This window comes from Hyposmocoma kahamanoa, unplaced genomic scaffold, assembly GCF_003589595.1.
Source record: "Hyposmocoma kahamanoa isolate Upper Pololo Valley unplaced genomic scaffold, ASM358959v1 64, whole genome shotgun sequence".
In the NCBI taxonomy this organism is placed as follows: Eukaryota; Metazoa; Arthropoda; class Insecta; order Lepidoptera; family Cosmopterigidae; genus Hyposmocoma; species Hyposmocoma kahamanoa.
The window spans coordinates 22,871,982-22,894,575 of record NW_020653852.1 but is presented as its reverse complement, the minus strand read 5'-3'; the positions used below and the strand labels follow the sequence as shown (position 1 = coordinate 22,894,575).

General features: G+C 38.4%; 1 protein-coding gene across 5 annotated transcripts in view; it reads left to right on the top strand.

Moving 5' to 3' along the window:
• The window catches only part of LOC113231081 (protein prickle-like), a 423,515-nt gene extending 401,998 nt beyond the window's left edge, over positions 1 to 21,517 (top strand). For all 5 annotated transcript variants that reach the window (XM_026465249.1, XM_026465248.1, XM_026465251.1 and 2 more), the window contains 2 exons: positions 5,274 to 5,477; positions 19,819 to 21,517. In XM_026465249.1, the coding sequence (XP_026321034.1) occupies positions 5,274 to 5,477; positions 19,819 to 20,856 (1,242 nt within the window). In that variant the 3' untranslated portion in view covers positions 20,857 to 21,517. The remainder of the gene's footprint in view (positions 1 to 5,273; positions 5,478 to 19,818) is intronic.
• The last annotated feature ends 1,077 nt before the right edge of the window (positions 21,518 to 22,594 follow it).

Here is a 22,594-nt window from a genome sequence, read left to right as displayed (position 1 = left end):
CTTTTACAGTTCTAAGATTTAATTATATATTATAATGTTTGTATCATAATAGTATACAGTTATCTTTGTTTTGCACCTGCACGATCATTTCTTCGTAGCGAAAACTGAAGTATATATAATTTATTTAGTTAAAGAAACGTCGGCAGTGGTATGTAAAGAAGCAAACAATGTACATAAAATGATTTATTTCATATAATGTCAATTTATCATGTATACAAAGTTACTCTTTAGAATACGCTAAAGTTATTACGACAGATAATTATAAATTGCAAACAGGGTACAAACATAGAACATCTAATAATATAACGGAAAATGGATTAAGTCCTTTTCAACAAACAAAAAATCATCGTAATCGGGTCAGAAATGTTGGAAAATGTTGAAATCGATTCATAAACTCTACTACAATACACACTAATAATGTTTACTTGTGTAAAAAACAAGAATATATGAAAATAAGGAAATAAATAAAGGCATGGAGAAGGAAAAACCAAAATTAGATGTTCAGAAAGTGATATGATCTAGTAAACAATTATACATATTAATCACAACAACAAAAGTTCAAAGGTTAAAAACAGTTTCTAAGCTAGTACAATAACTATACTAATTTTTAGCCAGGTAGGTACAACAGATCACAGCTAGAGTACTACACATGCTTTAAGTACACAAGCCTTAAAATTCATTGTCAAATAAAATAAAATTAAGTGTCTTCAGTCATTTACATAGTAAAAAAATTTACAACTTTTACAGCTTGTTAAATCTCAATAGTAACATAACGTCTTGGATAATAATGTGTATGCGCAGGATGTTTAAAAGCTTAAAACAAATACATAATTTGACTTGGTCGGTGGCCTAGTGTTTAGCGGTATATAAGGAGGGGACAATTTGAGAAATTAACTTTTCTAAATTGTTTCTTTTCTGGGTATTTTGGGTTGTCCCTCGGAGTTAATTTCGTATGTCATAGTTTCGTAGTTTGAAACCAGGTGAAAGGCGTAGTTGTTTGTTATTACATAGAATTAGTTGTTGTATTCACGTTGTTTAACTTTTAACTAGAACATACACACAATATATACATACACATATACATACATATATATATACACAACAAAGTAAATTATTTGGTTTCTTGTTCTCTTAAAGTACACCAAACTTAAATTAAAAAAAACGTTAAATTTACCATGCAGAAAATTATCCACACTATATTAATCTAAATACATAGTTTAAAAAAATTAAAAGAGAACCACCTTTCTTTTTGAAATTCGTCAAAAATCCTTCTTTTAACCGACTTTAAAAAGTAGGAGGTTATACGTTTGGCTGTATGTATGTTTTCAGATTTCTCCGTCAATTATAGACCGATTTTGAAAAATCATTGTCACCAAGTCAGAATCTGATCCTGGATAGAGGATCCATGGAAATCGAGGAAAATCCTCAAATTTTATAGCGTTTTCTGTGTACATACCCATTTCTCCATCAATTGTGGATCGATTTTGAAAATGTTTTATGTTTGAAAGGGTATACTCTCGAGGTGGTCCATGATGCCGGCGATATCACAAATTAAAAAAATATTTTTCGCAAATAAAATTTGACTATTTACTTGACACAATACATATAATCAATAAAACACTGTCACCATAACAACCAGAATAAAAAGTATAAAATGTACAAGTCCGTAACAGTCCCATTGTCAACATGAAGTCAGAATCGAATGAATCCCATGGAAATCGAAAAATAAGTAGACTTACTTACTTACGATAAGCAAACTTTGAGGTCGCTTTGTTTTCAATGAAAAAGTTAAAATTATTCTATTTTAATAATTGTGAACAATCCTATTTTTAACCGACTTTAAAAAAAGAAGTTCTCAATTCGATTGTGCTCAAGTCTGGCAGAAGCCCATGGATTTAAATTAACATGACTTTATAAAAAATGTGCCTTAAGTATAAATTAAATAATAACCTGATTTCTGAGGGCACAAAAACCTGTCAGAGCCAATTGAACCGACATGAACTTAAATGACCATTACCACGTTATACAACTTAATACAACGAATTATGAACAATAAAAATTAAGTGTATGTGATTCAGTCTCAAATTCTAAACCTTATCATATTGTAAATAAATCATAATAATGTTAATACGAAGTCACCAAGGTAACATACATTTACGTGTGTTCGGTTGACGACGGCACACTCAGTGGCCGCATAAAAAGCCCGTGTCCTTCTTAGAAGGTTCTTAGTACGTGCCTGTTGAAGTTTTGCCATCTACCTCCATGTCAGGATTACCAACGCGAATTGAAGTAAAAAATGCGCTGCGCAGTGACAAATTATTGGGCGAGTCGAAATATTTGTTGTGTTTATAAACACTGGAGCTATACTAGATAATGTAACACATTCTGGTACATTATACCAGAATGAAATGTAAACCACCTCTTTTTTGTGTTCTACCTCACATATTTTATGAGTTGTAATAGACTTAGTTATTGTTATTTTGAAGCATCATACTTGATGCATATAAAACCTATTGTGGTAAAGCAGTAGAGCTCCATGTGAAAGAGTTCGTCCAGGGAAGTACTGCCACCTTACCTATTTCTGCCGCCAAGCAGTAATGTCAGTATTACTATGTCGCTATTTTGAAGGGTAAGGGTGCTGGTGTAATTATAGGCACATGGGACATGTCAACTTATGTCTCAGGGTGACGGGCTCAGTGGCAGTGCCCGTCAGATCTTTGCGATTTATAACTCTGAGTGGCACTGCTCCTATTATGGACAGGCGTGTAGCTTACCATGAAGCGCACGACTTGATATTTTAAAAAAGAAGGTCCGTTCCACACATGTTTTAGGGGATCTGAACATTTTTCGACGTGTGCGTGAACGTACCATCTCGATGTTTTCCTTCTCCGGCACAGGGATTGGAACCGTTGGACTCTAAAATGAGGAGTAGCCGTTTTCCCACTAAGTCACCGTGGTAGTACAATTTTTTTTTCACGCGATGCCTAATTTTTTAGGTATATCCTGAAAAGATGTAATTTTCGAGATGTGACTTTATTACACCAAGAACATTATCTGTTATTCATAATTCTAAATATAATAATTATTGCCTCGGTGGCCGAAGGGTTCCCAGGAAGGAGGTCCCGGGTTGGATTCCCGGGCCGGGAGATATATTAGTATGGCCTAAATTTATTTATCTCGTGACATCGAATGTAATATATAGTTGTCTATGTTGTGTGTCCATGGCACCTGCGATATAGGGTTTCCCTAGTGCGGGGCTATGAGTGTGTACGTTATTATTATTAGCTATGTATGTACATGTTCTTAAGCTTTTGCGCTTTTACTATAGGTATATATATAATAAATATTTCCCATAAACTTATTACTGTTTGGTAAGTAGGTATTTACAAATTTCTCGAATACTCTCTACAGTTACTCAATGTATTGACCCCTTATCCATTGTAGTCGAAGTGATGCCACGCGCTGCGCGGGCGCACGGAATGCGTGAATCAGAACGGCGGAGGATCTAAAACAAACAGATCAATGAGGGATGCTTCTCACATGACGCCAGAGCAGTATTCTGTTTATTTAAACAAGATTAAGTTTATTTAAATAAGTATTACAGTTGTCATTGCAACGGAAATTGCTGATTAAGGCAAATACACAGTGCTAACTTCGCAACAACCTCATCGCTAGTTACATGGAATAGTGTCCTAGAGGCCAGAATATCTACAGGAATATTAAATCATGTAATGTGCCATGCCCTTACATGGATTCGGAAACGGTCGCTAGCATATATTACAGCTATTATAAAAAAAATAAAGCAAGTTCATTCATAAACGATTCATTAACAAACAGGTCGACGTCACCGTCCATAATACAAAAGTGATCAAGAACCGCCGCGTCCGCAAAAGGCGTCGCAGAACATTGTTGCGCACGCGCAAGGTCGCCTGTGACTCGCATCAAAGAGTATTGACTTTGATGATTAATGTCCGCACACGTATTTAGAATCTGTTTAGTTTGATAAGCCTAAAAGTGTCATTATTTGATATTTTAAATTATAGGTCCATCGGACTTGTCAACTAGGTTTAAGGGTGACGGGCGCAGTGGCAGTGCCCCTCACATCTTTGTAAGAGAGTGATGTGTGAGCTCTGAGTGGCACTGCGACTGTTATGGACAGGCGTGTCGCTTACCACCAGGCACATGACTTCTTCGTCCCGTCACTTAATATCAAAAAATATCTGCACTGACTCTGTTCTTTCTACGACCACGATTACTTCTTCTTTAGATGCATACTATATACATGTATATAAACTACCCTACGATATGTGTATCGGAAGTTCTTGTTAATCGAAATCAAGCTGTGTAATAGTTTCCAGTTCACACCAGCCCGCCACACCAACACACGCCATACCAACAAGTTTATTGTACATTATGATTACGGTTATTTTGATCAAAATTATTTTTCTGCGATAACTTACATGGATATTGTTTACGTCGTTAAAACGTATTCAAAGAGCAATTCCAAGAGTTTCTTACTAATTATTCTCAGGGGAATCTGCCTTTCAAACGATTTGTCGTATCTAACCAATCTGACGATTTGAAACGTAACTTACTTGTCAATGAAATAAAGACATTTTTTCATCACACTTGCTCGTAAACAGTGTCATAACATGCAGGCAAGTTGACCGTAACGTCCTAAATTATATTCACGGTTTTTTTCATTACATTATCGCCCTATAAATTTTTATATCAAGATTAAGTAAAAAGATTTTATGCTCGAAAAACCTGTACTTATAACTTATATTTCGCATAAACTTGAAGCATGAAAAAACTTATCATTTGCAATTTAACTATATTTTACTAAATTTATTTTGTTAATGCAAATTGTGCAGTATTTTTAGAATTATTTATTTTATCTAATACATTGTGGCTGCATGCGTCTGTGCCTTCTATAACATTTCAATTCGAGTTGTATTATCTAGAATGTAGAATAGCTGGCAATCTGTTTAAAAAAAAGAACCCGCCATTTGCAAAGTCCGTAAAAGTTGTGTTGTGAAGCGGCATTTATTCATACAAGAAATACATTATCGTTGTATCTATTTCCTCGCAAATTTGATTAAAGACATTGTATATAGCATGGGCGGTAAAAATTACAAACCCTCAGCCTTCAGCTTCGGGCTTCTAATAAACTCTCGTTAGTAATTTCTTATTTACCGCCCTTTTTAATTTGGGTTGCGTAGGTACCGAATGTATAAAGAAGCTATAATTTAATTTATTTCTATTGTCCTCAGTGCGAAGAATCAATGTCAGCTGGAGACATGTGCGTGTCCGCCGCCCGCGCCGGCCCCTCTGCTCGCTGGCACCCGGCCTGTTTCGTCTGCGCCACCTGCCAGGAGCTGCTGGTGGACCTTGTCTACTTCTGGAAAGATGGACGGCTGTATTGTGGACGTCACCACGCGGAGAATTTGAAGCCGAGGTGCTCCGCTTGTGACGAGGTGAGATCAATTCCCTTAAAACTGTAAATCTCAGACACTTAATAGAAGAAGTATAGGATTTGCTAAAAACCCCGCTTGACGGATGGATTCGCGTTCGTACAGCAATTTCCAACGGTTGTCACGTTCCACAAAGAATAAATTCCAAATAAATACCTTATTTATTTTATGTGGAAAACGAGTTTCAAATTTGTTGCACGTCCTCAATTTGCGGGCAGAAAAAGAGTACAATTTGTCTCGAAAATTACCCCCAAAATATACTTTAACAGACACTCAATTATCCGGCAATATCCGGCCTGGGCGCCGGAACATCGCCAATGATAAGCCAATTTGTCGGAAGTGCGATAGCATCGCGACTTCGTGACTGTCGAAGGAAGGGGTTAAGTGGAATTCGACGTGGCCGAGTGTGGTACTTCATGTCATTCCATGGATGGGCACTTTGTAGTGAAACGTTTGAAGGCGCTGATAACCTGGTGGCACAACGATCGCTTGTTATTTAACAGCAAGTATCTACTTATGACATTAATTTGTAGGTTACAAACGTTTTGTGATTGATTAGTAGCAATACCTGTCGTTCACGATTAAGGAAAAGCTCGTAATAAAACCTACACGTAAAAAAGTTTCACTACTCTTGGAAAACGTGTAATGTCACTCGCATCGGGACTAGCATGGTGGACTATAGCCTAAACCCCTCACTTTGTTTACTGCCGAGTGGAATTGTTGGTAGTTATGTGAGAATAGATTTAGAATAATATGATATAGATAGACTTTAATGTCACGCTAGCGTCTGACCTGGTATTATTTGTTTGTAAAGTAAATAGACTTTAAAGTGGCAACCGATCGCAGGTCCGAATATTTTAGATGCTTATCGTTAAGAAAACATTAGGTTTTGGTTGTTTTATAATATCGAGTTGTGAGGTTTTCGCGATTGTTACATATAAGAAATGAAACTATTTTTCTGGATTTAAATTCAAACAAACCAACATTTCGGACTTCACAGGTTCGAAACAAATATACGCGATTAAAATCCGAAAAAATAGCTTCATTTTCTATGTCTTCATTTTAATATTTCTAAAAAGATTTCCGCAAGAAAAGGTCTTTAGGGGTTACGAAAATTCGGAAAATATCGGATTTCTGATAGGTAATCCTTTTTACAGTGAGTTCTTACTTATTGACTATCAAGTTTAGATGTCTCCACATAAGTTGTTTCTAAAGACGTAAATAGGGCTCTGGAGTCTGCAGCAGCTTTTGACTTTATCGTTCACACAAAAATAATTGTACTAAATGGATCATAACGGCACTACATTGCGTCGACGATACAGTTGCGTAAACGTCACTTAGATCTATCAAAGTCTATAAGGTTTCATAATACATAATATGTTATTGACATAACTCAGTCAAGAGCATGTCGGCAAGTGCGGCAGGTGTGAGAATCACGTGACTCATTTGGTAGACACCAGCTTCTTCCAGTGTATTAAAATCGTTTACTGCGATCTGCAGCCCACCAGCCAAGCGTAGTAATTTGGACAAATCTTTCTAGAAACGAAATATGGGCACATAGCTTAGCAGTAGATTGTAAACTTATGTGAAGTAGCAGTTCTAACAAACATCTTGACCTGTCGAGTGCACCCAGTTCCTGCGCCGTTGTTCGATTACACACAAATAAAGACACAGAAATAGGTTTTTTAAAGAAATGGGCTTGCTCTTGACCACTACCTAGCTCTGGAGCAAAGATAAGATCTACGGTGGAACGAGCTCGCCCAGAAGATACCTATTCAGTCACACCTTAAAGATATCCGGGTTAAATGTGCTAGGAAACACAGTCGCAGGCACGAAATTCACACATTCACCGAAATATATTCTCTTTCTTAATTTTTTACTAATTTGTACTAAATTTGTTATTAGAAAAGAAATGCAAGTTTTTACACGAATATTTTAAAGCGTAAACAACCTTATTGCCGGGCAATGCGGCAGCATCGCGTGTCAGCGCCAGCAACCCTGCCAAAAGGGAAGGCTACGTTGATGCACAACCTGTTCAACCCGCACACACCGCTGCATACAAACACGGCCTCTGCAATGCTGCACCCTTGACATTTAACAGCCTTCCGAGCTCCAGTGGCAATTATAAATATCCATTTTTGGCAAGAGGTTTCTGTTTCCGAAAGGTACATAGCTAAAGACGTCACGCGAGGAATACTTTGCATTTCATTAGGTATGTATGTGGGTAACCCATGTCTAAACAATTCAAGGACTTCGAGTTATACAGACAAATGTGCAATTCAATATACGATATGGTGCTGCTTAATTTTACGGTATATCTTTTAGTGGTTTTCTACGGCATGCGAACATAGCTCTAGAATTATTAACGGGAAGCGGTGGCTTTATTCTTTAGGGTGAGATTCGAAATGGACGTTATGTCATATTTCGACATCAAAAAATACTAATTCGCCTTGCTTTGAAATACCTCCGTGGCCGAACGGTTACCACGTTAACTTTTGTAGTTTCAGTTTGTATTACATATAAGCAAATTTTGAAGCCGGTTCCTTTTGGTTTTTTTAATAAAAATTGGAATAGAATGAAAACTGCAGATACTGATAATGAATCATGGAGTCTGAAACACAATTTACTGTTGCTCGATAAAAAAATCACAACGTCCCGCAAGATTTCTATTTTTTTATCACGTTTATCTACGGAAACGTCACTTTCATTCGATTATTGGTTAGAGATGTTTCAATGAAATCTCTCCCGTATCCCGTAATAAATACGTTAGAGGATTATGAGCTTATTTTGCAGTAAAAGAGTAATATTTTATTTCTAATACGCAAATGTTTAAATCTGTGACTAGTGAAAAGGGGTACAAGTAAAAAAACTCAACTTTATAAAGAAACGTGAAAAACAGTTAACACTTAATATTATATTAAGCTTTAACTATTCTGTTGGGTTTTTGAGTTGTACCCCTTTTCACTAGAGTCACAGAAATATAGTGCAATGATTTTCTCCGCGTCCACCTCACGCGATTCAAAAACTACACAACCACGATACCTTAAAGGGAAAATACTATACATGTCAGTTACTTTATCCCAATGCTGGGTACGTGTCTCCTTTAAAGAGAATTGTCTCTCTCCTCACCTCTCAGAAAAGGGACGTGATAAAGAATCAAACCTAGATCCATGTACTCGCGTGACGAAGATCCATCAGGCCTTATCGGCGCATGGCAGACATGCGGAGACAACACATGTCACAAGCAAACAGTGCATAAAGTTAACATTGTAGGTACATTAATAAATAGTGAATATAGGACGAAATTCGTTATTAAAGTATCTACACGACTTCGTACTTAAACAATAATAGTATGGTGGTGGTATTAACCCGTTACGCATCCTAGTGATACACGGTGTCTCTAACGTGCAGATGTATTTTATCTGCTCAATTGTAAAAAAATACAAAAACGAATATTTTTCTTTTTCTCAAAAACCGTGTGCCCTAGGACGTGTGATGGGCGGACATATCTTTATCTCTTTATCTTTTTTTATAAGTAGCATAGTAACTAATAAATATCTTGTGATATTCTACATTTTTTTTTTAAATATAATAGGCACACCCATAACTTCACTTAATGTTAAGCGATAATGTTACCAACCAAAAAATGTCTAGTCACTCTAGCCTTGAGTAACCCCAAATTATAGCACTCAATGAACACCGGCACTGATTTTCCTTTTAATTTTTATGATAACTAAAAACGTGAAAATGAATCAATTTTTTATTTTTCTAAATTGCGTTTATTTGTTTTGTTCAACAAACCAATGTTTAGGTCGCTCTTCAGATCCTATGGTCACGGCCACAGCTGACTGAGATGGCAGTCATGAACCAACCATGTCTAACATTAATGCAAACCACCCTAAAAAAGAAAATAAAATGTATTTCATTCCCAATTTGTAACTATAACGAGATCCTACGTACTTGAAACATGATTTATTTAAAAAAATAATGGTTTTTCTCTTTACTCGACTGGTTTTACTTTTCTGTAATTAAATATAAAAAGAAAGATAATAATCAGCGATTCATTGGCTCACAGAACCGATCGTAACTGAACACCACATGAGTAACAGTTAAAAAAATACTACGAAATAATGAAAGCATTATGTTTATTTCACGAACAAAAAAAACCTTATCTTAATAGGTCAGATCTCATAGGTTTTTTCACTTTTACCCCCTCCCCCCTTGACTCAGATCTCACCCCCTCTGATCCCCTCAGTCACGAACCTGATTTCAGACTGAAATAAGTGTAATAAAGGCTTTATTTAATGCCCTGAAATCACCGAAATGTAATAAAACGTTACGAGAACAGGAAGCCATAAGCGAGATTTTCTGCTATTAAATTTGGCATTTTTAGTAACTAGTTACTGTAAAAAAAATTATGATTAAAATATCCAAATTTTCGATATCATATAAATTAGACCTGCCACATATTATTAACAGGCTATCGGCAAAAGAAGAGGCATAAATCCAGATTATAAATATTATCATTTATATTGCACTACCATAAGTTAAACCAACAGTTTAAGCCCAGGTTTACCAAGCTGTGAACTTCACAGGTTTTCAAGGGCTTACTGCGTCGAGATGCTATGCTACAATACAGCGAAGCGTCATTGTCCTTTCTCCTTTTCCAAGGACCTAGGACGAGCAGGGGGATTATTAAAATCTGAAATAATTGAATCTATTTCACGTACGTACTCGTTACGCTATCTTCAGCGCAGCAACGGCGTTTTATCACCCATCAACGTCTAATTATAGCAATACAGATTACGATCTCGCATTCTTGAGGCATTCATTGTTTTTATAATACTTTAATATCTTGATTAAGCACTTAAAAGTTCAATTGAAAACGTATTTTTTTCCACATAGATTATTATTTTTCAAATAGGTAAGCGAAACTTGGTCATTTGTTTAAATCTTTGATCAAAATTTGAACCAAAACTCATAGATTTGAACGTATATGCATCTTTTTTTCTATGATACCATAACACTTGCAGTGCCATTCAGAGCTTTAAATCGCAACGCTCTAAGACCGGATGATTCAAAACCAGAGCACAGTAATGCTCACATTACTGCTTAGCGGTAAAAATAGATAAGATGACAGTACTTCCAGACAGTGGACGAACACTTTCACTAGGAGCTCTACTGTTACTAAACCATACAACATCTATACGTAACAACTGCACAGAACACATTTACTGAACACATTTTAGTCCATATATGGCAAAACAGTTTCTAAACTTCCGCTAATGATGCAAAGTGATTAACAGTTACGTTTACTTTAAAACAAATACATAACTACACAAGGTGTAATCGTTAAGTGTGCCCAGGCGAAAATATAAAAGACATCAAAAACTATTAAACTGATATCGAAAGTAAAACGACAAACTACGTGAATAAAGCTAGCAGGCCAGATGGAATTCCGGCAATAGTCCTGCGTAACTGTGCGCCTGAGTTGTCTCCTGTTCTCACACGCCTGTACCGCCTCTCACTTGAGACTGGTGTAGTTCCCAGGTCGTGGAAGCTTGCAAACGTGCAACCTGTGCCAAAAAAGGGAAGCAGAGCTGACTCTGGAAATTATAGACCTATCTCAGTCACTTACATACTCTGCAAGACTATGGAACGTGTACTCAACACCCGTCTCCTGTCATACTTTGAAGACAACGACCTCCTCAGTGTTCGACAGTATGGATTCCGACGAGGGCGATCTACTGGGGATCTTCTTGTGTATGCCTGTCACATATGGAGCGAGGCTATAGGAAAGTAAGGCGAAGCACTTGCAGTGTCTTTGGACATTTCTAAAGTTTTTGGCAGGGTCTGTCACGCAAGCCTATTAAGTAAGCTTCCCTCTTATGGGCTTCCCACTGACCTTTGCAATTGGATCTCGGATTTCTTGAGCGAACGTTCGTATGGCGATAGAGACAGAATAGAGTTCCTCAGGATTCCGTACTGTCTGCAACTCTCTTTCTGCTGCATATCAATAATATGTTAATTCCATGTACCTTTGCGTATGCTGATGACAGCACAGTTGTAGACAGGTACTTGACCAATGCGAGGGTCAGTGAAGACGAAGTACAGTCTTGTCGAGAGTCCATGGTTGTTGAGCCGTTTGGATTTGACGCTCAAGGCAGTCTCCGATTGGGGCAATGCCAATCTGGTCAAATTTAACGCTACCAAAACGCAGGCGTGTGTATTCTCCACTAAACGGAGTCCCTTTGAGCTGGCTCCGACTTTTCGTGATATATCCATACCGATAGCCGACTGTCTCCAGCTACTAGACACCAGGACAGTTGCTTCAGCTGTACCAAGCGCAAGTTCGGTCGTGCTTGGAGTACTGCTGCTACCTTTGGAATGGCTCTGCTACATACCAATTAGCCACTTTGGATCCAATTAAGAACCGTGCCAAGAGGCTTATAGGTGACTCGGAATTAGTGGAAGCGAAGCCAGAGCCAGGCAGAGCCTTGAACACCGCCGTAAAGTTGCCTGCTTATCGGTATTTTATAGGATATATCCCGGAGAGTGTGCGATTGAATTACACAATTTAATTCCGCCTTCCCCTTTCCATCACCGGGGGACTAGGCGTAGGCTTGGGTTCCACCCCTATGTTGTGGATATTCCAAAGATTCGCACGCAGCTTACACACTTACGCTTCCACATTTGTATGGCGAACGGCTATGGAGTGGAATATCCTGCCTCCAGACTTGTTCCCTGAACGTTATAACTTGGGCATTTTCAAGGCGAGAGTGAATTATTTAGGTGTGCATGCTCCATCGTCGACCTCATCGTCACTTTCCATCAGGAGAATGGAAGTCCAATTGCGCACTTATATTTTATAAAAAAAAAAACATGAAACATTCAAAATTTTTACGTTGAACGCTCGCTTACTTTAATATGACATTTGTTTGTGACGAAGATGCTTTGAATACAAAATTTTGTACTTGCTTAGTAGGTGAATAAAGCTCTACGAATATTATTATATTAAAATACTATTTACTATATTAAATGTATGGGAGCATCTGACGTTGTAATTTTGAATATTTTTAGTTTTCATTTTTTATAACATCAAGTGACGGCACGAACAAGTCGTGCGCCTGATGGTAAGCAGCACGCCTGTCCATAACAGTTGCAGTGCCACTCAGAGCTTTAAATCGCAAAGATCTGAGGGGCACTGCTACTGCGCCCTGAGACATAAGTTGACAAGTCCCATGTGTCTGTAATTTCATCAGCACCCTTACCCTTCAAAACCGAAACGCAGTACTGCTTGGCGGCAGAAATAGTTAAGGTGGCAGTACTTCCCTGGACGAATTCTATCACAACGAGCTCCACTACTACTAAAAGCTATTGATGTCATTATACTTATTAGGTGATATAGTTTCTATATAAGTTTAAAGGTTTTTGATATCTCTTATATTTACGGAATAATCGCCTGGGCACGCTTAATGATTACACCCTGTATATCGAAAACAAATATGTATAGTCAAAATGCTAAATAACATCGAATAAATATTGCAATCGTCTGCAATATCCGTTAGGGCTATAATACGTAATTACGCTGTCACTTACGGATATTGTAAACTTAATTATTCAACCAATCGCCAACTAGTACACACGTAGACCTCTCATTTGAAAAGCAACCGTTCTCCTACTTAACTGCCACCGCTCAACCAATACAAAAGTTGAATTTCCGATGGAGCATTTCGGCAGTTTGAATACGTCAACGTGTAGCCCTACGTAGCCCTTCCAAGTTACAAGGCTATATTAATACGCGGGGTCAATGACCACCAGTCGATAAATCAAGCAAATACGAAACGCAAAGTGGCGTTATTGCGCTATAGCATTCAATAGGGATGTGACACCCCTTGTTGTCGTTACTGGAGACGTCCCGAAACATTTTATTCTTGTACCGTATTTACACAAAAATCGCGATGCTCTACACTTTGGATTGTCTTATCATAAGTGGCATACATGTATACATGCATGTTCGTGCTTTCCGTTTACAATTAGAATCACCAAGTATAATCCAAACTATGTAATAATATCGAAGAAGATAACTATAATACCTCCTCTGTCCTAGCAATTCCAGGTTTTGAAATAATATCTCACTCTCAATATCTACAGGATAGGCCATAACTGTGTCTATGTATCCAAAATACACTTACTCTCGGTATCAAGTGAAATATCTACTTACTAAAACCTCTATTAGTACATGTTCCCTTTTAATCCATATTTGTATACGTATATTTGTGAGTTACTTTTCCACTCTTAAATCTAGATTTATAGACTCATTTCAGTTTTAAATTAATGTGTTCATCAGAAATATAATTTATGTCCATGTTTTGCCGTATCTGTTTCGATTTGTCAGGGCAGATGTCTCTGTTGTCCTCCGATTGCTCGATCACTGAAAGTCAACTTATGTCTATCATGAAATTCTAAGAATCTGAAATATAATATGACAAACGATGTATTTCCAGTATTTCTCTACTGTAATATTTTCTATTGCATGTGAATGGATATGGTCCAGTAGTGTAATGCTGACGGGATAGAAATCGACATGTCCCGAACTTATAAAATCCTGTTCCGCATTCAAGCACAGCCCTAAACGCAGGCAACGGCATTGATCGAGACGAATGGCCGGTGGTAGCGATAAGGATATTTTATTAGGAACGAGGGTAGTTTTGTTTATAATGGCCCTGTTTTCGATTGCCGGTTTACACAGAAGTTGGAAGGATTTAACTTAGAGTTTAACTTAGACATTTTGCCGTGTAAAACTAATAACTGTGCAGTAATAGCAGTAGATTTCCTTGTGAAAGAGTTCGTCCAGGGAAGTGCTGCCACCTTGCCTATATCTGCCGCCGAGCACGGTCACGTACTGCGTACCGGTTTTGAAGGGTAAAGGTACTTAGCACTGGTGAAATGGGACTTGTCAACTTTATGACGAACGTGACGGGCACAGTGGTAGTGCCCCTCAGGCCTTTGCTCAGGTTCCTGGTTCGATTCGAGAAATATTTGTTCATTTATTTAACTCGTTAGTTTGGATGTAATTTGTGGTTATCTACGTATGTGACCATGTCACCCGCGATACAAGGTTTCCCTAGTGTAGGGCCATGAGTAATGTCCTAATGTTTTCCAAATATTGGAAATAAATGTCATAATCACTCGGTTTTGGTGAATTTTGCAAAAGGCGTTTTATAGCAACTTTGATTTACGAATGCAGTGATTTTAAATTACATCCAATTTTAATTTCACATTGATTGTTTTAAATGGTCTAATTCGCAAAGAAGAGCAACGACCTGTTGTGCTTGTGCATTTTCTTAAATAAACATTATTTTGGCACTAAATAGTTATAACTTCAGTGATGTTACCATAATAGTCCACACACATTTTAAATATAACCATTAAAATTTAGCGTGCAAGCCATAGCTTTCTGGCTGTCTCGTTGAAATCTAAAAAAGCTCTTAACTAGTTTCCTCGTGATCTCCCAACGCATAATGCAGCATTTAGACAATGGGTTGCGTAATTTGTGGCTGATAATGAGCCAGATAGCAGACGCAGGCGCCGTTGAAATAGCAAGGAAATAAACATGTCGCATGGTAACGAGGTGCTGTGAGAAACATCTTGCATGTTGATCGGGTAGTGTTACAAATATCGAATTGGTACATAAAACGTATACATTGATTATGGAAACGAGATAAGACAAAATTATTTCTGTTAGGACACCAAGACCGAAACTGAATAAAAATGATACTCGAATCGCAAAAACTTTATTTGTGGAGTGCCTCAAGGTAGTCTCTTCTAAGACCGTTACTACTCTTAATATATATCAGTAGTGTTATTCGCAGACAGTACTGTTATTTGTAATAGTCAAAATATACTTTGAAACGGTTAAAAATTAATATAGGTGAAACAGAAATCACGAATTTATCTCTAAACTAAACTAAATAAAAAGTCTTACTCTGTATTCAATCCAAATAAAGTGTTTTAAAAAGAAACTATTGCACCGTCTTTCCACGAGTCCGTGGCTTCTGCTTTTTTTTAATATATAATAAACGCACGCTTGGCGAAAATCTCATTTGATGTTAAGCGACGATGGGACGCGTTTGCCTAAAAAAATGCATATTCACTGTAGCCTTGAATGGCCCCAAATTATACTTCTCGGGACATTCAGAATAGTCGGTAGAGCATTCCATTCTCTTGCTGTATGCATCAGAAAGAAGGAAGCAAAGCGCTTAGTGCGAATAGGTGGAATATCAACGACATACAAATGGAGTTCTCCTTCCATCCGACCTTCTAGTCGACCGAAGGAGGAACGGTGAGGGTGGAACTAAATTGAAAAGTTCCTGCGCACACTCCCCGAAATGTATCCGATAGAAAACCGAGAAGCAGGCTACTTTTCTGCGATGGTCGAGATTTTGTAAATTCGACTCCACAAGAGAATTGTTGTTAATAAGTTTCTTTGCTTTTCGCTCCACCGAGTCCAAGGCATCTAACTGGTAATGGGCAGAGCCGTCCCAAAGGTGGCAGCAGTACTCCATACACGATTGAACTCGGAAAGTCAGAGTAAGATGTAAGGGACTCCGTTTTGATGTCAAAAGACACACCTGTATTTTAGCCGCACTACACCTGACCCTGTTCACATCTCCCCAGTCGGAAGCCGCTTTCAGGCTCAGGTTCAACCGGGTAACCATCGCCTCTCGTTTACACCGAATCTCTTCGCTGTTGTCTCGGGCGTCTGGCACATAACTCTCTACCACTGTGCTGTCGTTGCGTACCCAAAGATACTGGGTATCAGCAGCAGGTCGTTGATATGCAGCAAGAATAGAGTGGCGGAGAGGACAGATCCCTGAGGTACAGATTTTTATACAGATTATTAGGAGCAGACGAGTAACCATCTACAACTACACTGATTGGCCGGCCCTTCAGAAAATCGCCTATCTATGTGCAAAAGCCAACAGGAATTCCGTAAACTGAAAGTTTGTTTAACAGTATATCATGCTAAACCCTATTTTTGGCCTTTGATATGTCGAGAAACACGGCAAGCGATTCACCGCATTTCTCGACAAATTCGCTCCATTAATGTGTGGCATACGCAAGAAGAACCCCAGTAGATCGACCACGGAGAAAACCATACTGTCGATCACTGAGAAGATCGTTATCTACTAGGTATCCAAGGAGACGGCTTTCAATACGCGCTCCATAGTTTTACAGAGTATGGTAGGTGATTGTTATAGGTCGATAATTAGATGGGTTGGCATGACTCCCTTTCTTAGGTACAGGCTGTGCATTTGCAAGCTTCCAGGTTTTCGGGACTTGTCCAGAACTCATAGAGAGGCGATACAGGCGAGTCAACACCGGAGACAACTCGGGTGCACAGTTTCGCAGGACAATCGCTGTGATTCCGTCAGGGTCACTGGCTTTGTTGACGTCTAATTTGCGTAAAGTTTTCAACACCTCCTTTTGACGGATAGTGATCTCGGGCATTTCCGAGTCACAGCGAGGTAGTGTAGGTTGTGTTTACAAAGTAGCGTGAAGACAGGAGTTGGAAGCAAATAGAGAAACAAAACGATTTGCTTTCTCTTCAGCGGTGTGAGCCAGGGATACGTCAGATCTCATTAAAGGCGGAAGGGATGACCTGCAAAAATTCGCTTCGACCGATTTAGCGAGCGACCAGAATGTCAGAAATTTGCTCCCTGATGGGTATGAAGCTAACCTGGCCCCAATACGACTAATATGGCCGAAGCGAGCTTTCCGTATCGCTTTTTTGCAAGATCTAGCGGCTTTATTAAAGGCTTTCTTCAGACGGAGGGTTTCCGGTGCTTTGCGATCTCGAGCATCAGCCCAAGCCTGGTACACGGATTGCTTTAGCGTTTCCGCGGAAGCAAACTCAGTGTTAAACCAAGGACGAGTAAAATATTCCATAGCCCGAATAATCACCTCAGAGACAGCCGACGTGCAGCACGTCGGATCGTCAGAAGAGAAGCACAGCTGTCGCCAGGGATAAGATGCAAAGAAATGCCGCATCGCATCCCAATCTGCTTACTTGTATCGCTACATCCTCCTAGTACCTCTCGTACTGAGATCGGGTGGGGAGTAGACAGATACAGATTTCACCAGACAGTAATCGGATGTCCCTAGTGGAGACGAGACCGATAGTTGATAGCGGTCTGGATCGGTTGTCAGCAGAAGATCCAGGCAATTGGCTGTGTGGTCGTCAACGTTCGGTACCCGGGAAGCGCAACTCACCAGTTGGGTGAGGTCTAGCGATAGAGCACATGCCCGCGCCTCTCTTCCAGCGTGGTCGGTTTTTTGGTATGGGAACAACCATTCCTGGTTATGGGCATTAAAGTCCCCCAAAAAGACAAGTTGCGCTTTAGGATACCGTTGTTGGACTGTTTCCGCCGAGCTGCAGATCTCTGCAGCAACTATCTAGTTGAACAGCCTAGTCGTCTCCGGGTCCCCAGTATGCGACCGGTACACACTGGCGTGACTTTAAACGGTATAATGTTTTCGGAAATTGATTCCGTATTCCTTGCTCAAACAAGTGTATGAGATTTATTTGCAACTTGAAGCGAAGGCACAGTCAGAAACTACATTTAAGAAACTTCATTCTTTTTTTCAATTATTTATGAATGATCAATTTTCAACAGAGGATATCCAGGAATGTTTGTGAAAACGTTCTTAAGTACGTAATTGCGATAAGTAGTGTATAGACTCACATTATTCAGTAAAACTGCATATGTAATGGCGCGAAAACTTATAACACTTTTTTAATGACGTTAGTCAATAAAATTAATGAGTACAACTTGTTTGTTATAATTATTAATACAAAGATCGAACACTCAGAAAAAGCACTCACAAAAAATTCCTTCGATCCGGTCGGATTCGAACCGACGTCTTCTTGCATACCGTGCCAGACGCTATACCAACTAAGACACGGAACGAACCAACGGACCTCACGAATTTTTCTATGTGCTTGCGTCGTGTCTTTGTGTTTTTTCCGAGTGTTCGATCTTTGTATTAATAATTATAACAAACTAGTGGAGTAATTTCACAAAACATAATTGAATATCAATTCAATAAAAATTTAATTAATTACAACTTGTTTGCTCAACAAGCTTAGAAAGCTTTAAATAACTAGCAAATTGTACTCAATAATTTTATTGAATATCAACCATGATATGCATTAATTTTTTGTGACTACTTTCTTGTAATTGTTAATACAAAGATCGAACACAAAGAAAAATGCCTTGATTTTATGAGGTGTAATTACGACTTAGTTTAACAATATTAAGAGACGGGACGAACAAGTCGTGCGCCTGGTGGTCAGCGACACGCTCATCCTTAACAGTTGCAGTGCTACTCAGAGCTTTAAATCGCAAAGATCTGAGAGGCACTGCCGCTGCGCCCGTCACCCTGAGACATAAGTTGACGAGTCCCATGTGACTGTAATTTCACCATTACTGTTACTACTTACCTGGACGAACACTTTCACAAGGAGCTCTACGGCTACTAAATTTTTTTTTGCTAATTTTTTCTCGAAATTGTTTATTATGATATGACTTGAAATATGATGCACTATAAGACAATTACTAATTATAGTCAATATTTCAATTAGCTTTAAAGTGTTATAACTTCTCTAATCACAACTTTTAAATTTAGACCTATCTTAAGTAACTACCGCAGGCAATTAACCTAACTGAAATACTATACATCCAAACATAAATGACCTTTAACAAGGCAGCCAAAGCCTTCAACCTACTACCAACGTTAATTTGTATCATTTCGACTCACTTCCAACTTCCTACAAAACGTCAGCAGAAATTAGGGCACCTCAAACATCTGATCGTCCATCTAATCCAATTACACTCTATAATTAATTACCAGTACAAACAAGCTTAATTAAGCATTATTATTCATACCCGAGTGTCGACCTCTTGGATGTACCGACACAATGGCTCATGGTTCCCACAGAGCGCAGTGCAAGAACTGGACTCGTTATTAATATTTTAAAACGGTACTCTGATGTACGTGATGGCTACACGTCATACAGATTTTGAAATCTCGGAAGCCATGTCGACCTGTGCTGTATATATATATGCTGTATATGGCTTTGGAACCTCGCCAAGAAATTTCCTCCGAGGTTTAAAATTTTTCGTCACTAAAATGTTTACCGACTGGTTTAGAGTAAAACTTTGATAATGCTGCACTAAAACTTTTCCCCGTTTCTTAGTCCTCAAAGTCTTTATTACAATAATATTCTTTTTCTGTTTCCTTATATAAAAAGCTCTAACTGACTATTTCTTGTCAACAGATAATCCTCGCTGATGAGTGCACAGAAGCTGAAGGTCGAGCGTGGCACATGAAACACTTCGCCTGCGCGGAATGTTCGCGACAACTCGGCGGACAGAGATACATCATGAGGGAAGCCAGACCCTACTGCCTGCCCTGTTTCGATAGCTGTTTCGCTGAATACTGCGACGCTTGCGGAGAGCCCATCGGAGTAGACCAGGGACAGATGTCTCACGAAGGCCAACATTGGCATGCAACAGAACGTTGCTTCGCGTGCCATACTTGCCGAGCCAGTTTATTAGGGAGACCATTCTTGCCACGCAAAGGAGCCATCTTTTGTTCCATAGCATGTTCAAAAGGAGAGCCTCCGACACCCAGCGATTCTTCAGGCCCTGGACCTCGACCTCCTCGAATGTCAAGACCAAAAAGAGTGCCTTCGCCAAAGTCACCGGCGAGAACACCTCCAAGAGAATCGTCGCCGCATATTGATGCAGATTCTGAACCTAGTGGATCGATAGCACCGGAAACACCCCCACCACATCCCCCTCCGCCACCTCACGCATGTCTTAGCCTCGATAGAGCATTACAAGATTTGAAATTAGAGCAATCCATGACGGAACATCAAATCCAACCAAGCCCAACATCAGACGTCACCGAAGAGAGAAGAGAAGAGTCTACTGAAGAGTGGAAGCCACCACATCCTGTTGAAGCTCAAGCAGTTGTCACTCCGGGACATTCGTCTTCGATGCCCGAATTGAGTTTGGTTGATGGCAAAGGAAGAAGACCGAGAGGAGGTAGGACAGTAAGATTTTGTGGAGATGACAACGAAGCTTTCGTGCCTGACGATCCTCCTAAAAGAGAAAAGGTAAGAGAAGATGATGCGAGCAGTTATTGCAGTACTTGCTCATCATCGTCTTCTTCTGCAGAGTCTTATACTTTGCCTACAAGAAGAGCGTATGGCGGAGTTCGAATATCCTACGTCCCAAACGATGCAGTGGCGTGCGCGAAACGAGAACGACGCAAAAACAATCCGCAAGACAAGAATTGCATAATTTCGTGATCTTGGGTCTTATTAGTGCGCGACAACAACCTCCGAATTCAAGACTGAATTTTTGATGATTTAAAGCCATAGAAATAAGTGTTATAAGTCTTCCCCTAAGGCAGTTCGCTGTTTTAGTGAATATCATTCAAGGTTTTCATTAAATAATGTGAATTTTTTAATCACTAAAGCAAAAAGAGTCCGTAATTTTCAGTGTGAACTTTTACTTGTCATAAGTCTTAACTATCCCCGAAACAGTTTAGAAATTGGCACGGCACTCACCACAGCGAACAGTCATAAACATCACAAATATCGCGATACCACACGCGAACTTTCAAATTTATTGTTAAAATCCAGGTGTGACGTGTCACTAAACATGTTGTGACGACAAATAGATATTTGAAAAGGATTAAATGAATGGGGCTTGTGACAAATTTGTGTGCCACGGCTTAATGGGGACTAAATGTGACATGAACACCTTTGCTGGTGATCGATTTAAAAGGGTTGTGATTGTAAATGGTCGCGATTTTTATACTTTTATACATCGATAGCGAATTTTGAATTGATCGCTGAACCTTTAAAAGAATTATAGCATTTTATACTTCCTTTGTATGTCTATACGTATTATTATAAAATATTTTGTGTACGCATCTTGTATGTTGCCAGCAGGTTACAGGTTTTGAAAACTATACAAACTCTGGGGAGTTTTAAAAAATATTGTTTTGAACTTTTTTGTTATTTTAGAAACCATATCAGCTTTAAACTATTGGTATTAAAAAATTTAAAATAATTTTATGTATAGTTAAAAGTAACTAACTATAGTAAACTTGTTGAGTACTGTAGCCAAAAGGCAAAAAACGGTCCCTTACAATTTCTTTTTAACGATAATCAAAACATATGTGTTAAAAGTATATCTCGTAAACTAAAAACAATAATTTTAAAACATATCCCACTTTGCCACTTAGCAATTAACTTATAACAACATAATTAAGCTAATTTTAAGTGAAAAATGTGTAAATGAACTTAATAAAGTACAAAAATTATTGTATTATTTTATTTTATAACTTTTTGTACTGCGTGTTCAAATGTAAATAAATGTTGAATTAATATTAATTAAACTATACAAATTTGTGTTTGCCTTATATATTTAAATGCTTATGTATTAATAATAAGGTCCTTTATCTTTTAATGTAGTTTAGTTTTACGTAAACCCGTTCGTTTTAAATTCAAAACAACTTTAATCAACTTTCCTTTTTTAAATAATAATACTCATTTTTATTCAATAATAACATTATTTATGTAATTATAAAAAGGATTAATATAAACAATAAATTAATGTAAAATGATAATTATTATAGTTTTCTACGGAACACTGCAATTTGTACAAATGAATGAAACTTTAGCATTTTGTAAGTTGTATGTAACAATCGAATGGAGGAAAATAAAATTTTGGAAACAATGTTCTGACTTTAGTTTTTGCAATGATTCACTGCATAGCCTGTCAATTATCACTAACGACCTCGAAAGGTCCCAGGTTCAATTCCCGGTAGAACCAATTTGGGAAATTAGATTTGTAAATTGGTGTTGGTCTGTATGTTCTAGGTGACTGGGGACATTGGCTCTGGTACTCATGGTACAAAAAAATATCTAGCTTGAGATCAGGTTATTGGCGTGGTTGTTTGGCACATTAATAATATTATTTACAATCCATCATCATCATCATCACCATATCAACCGGAAGACGTCCACTGCTGAACAT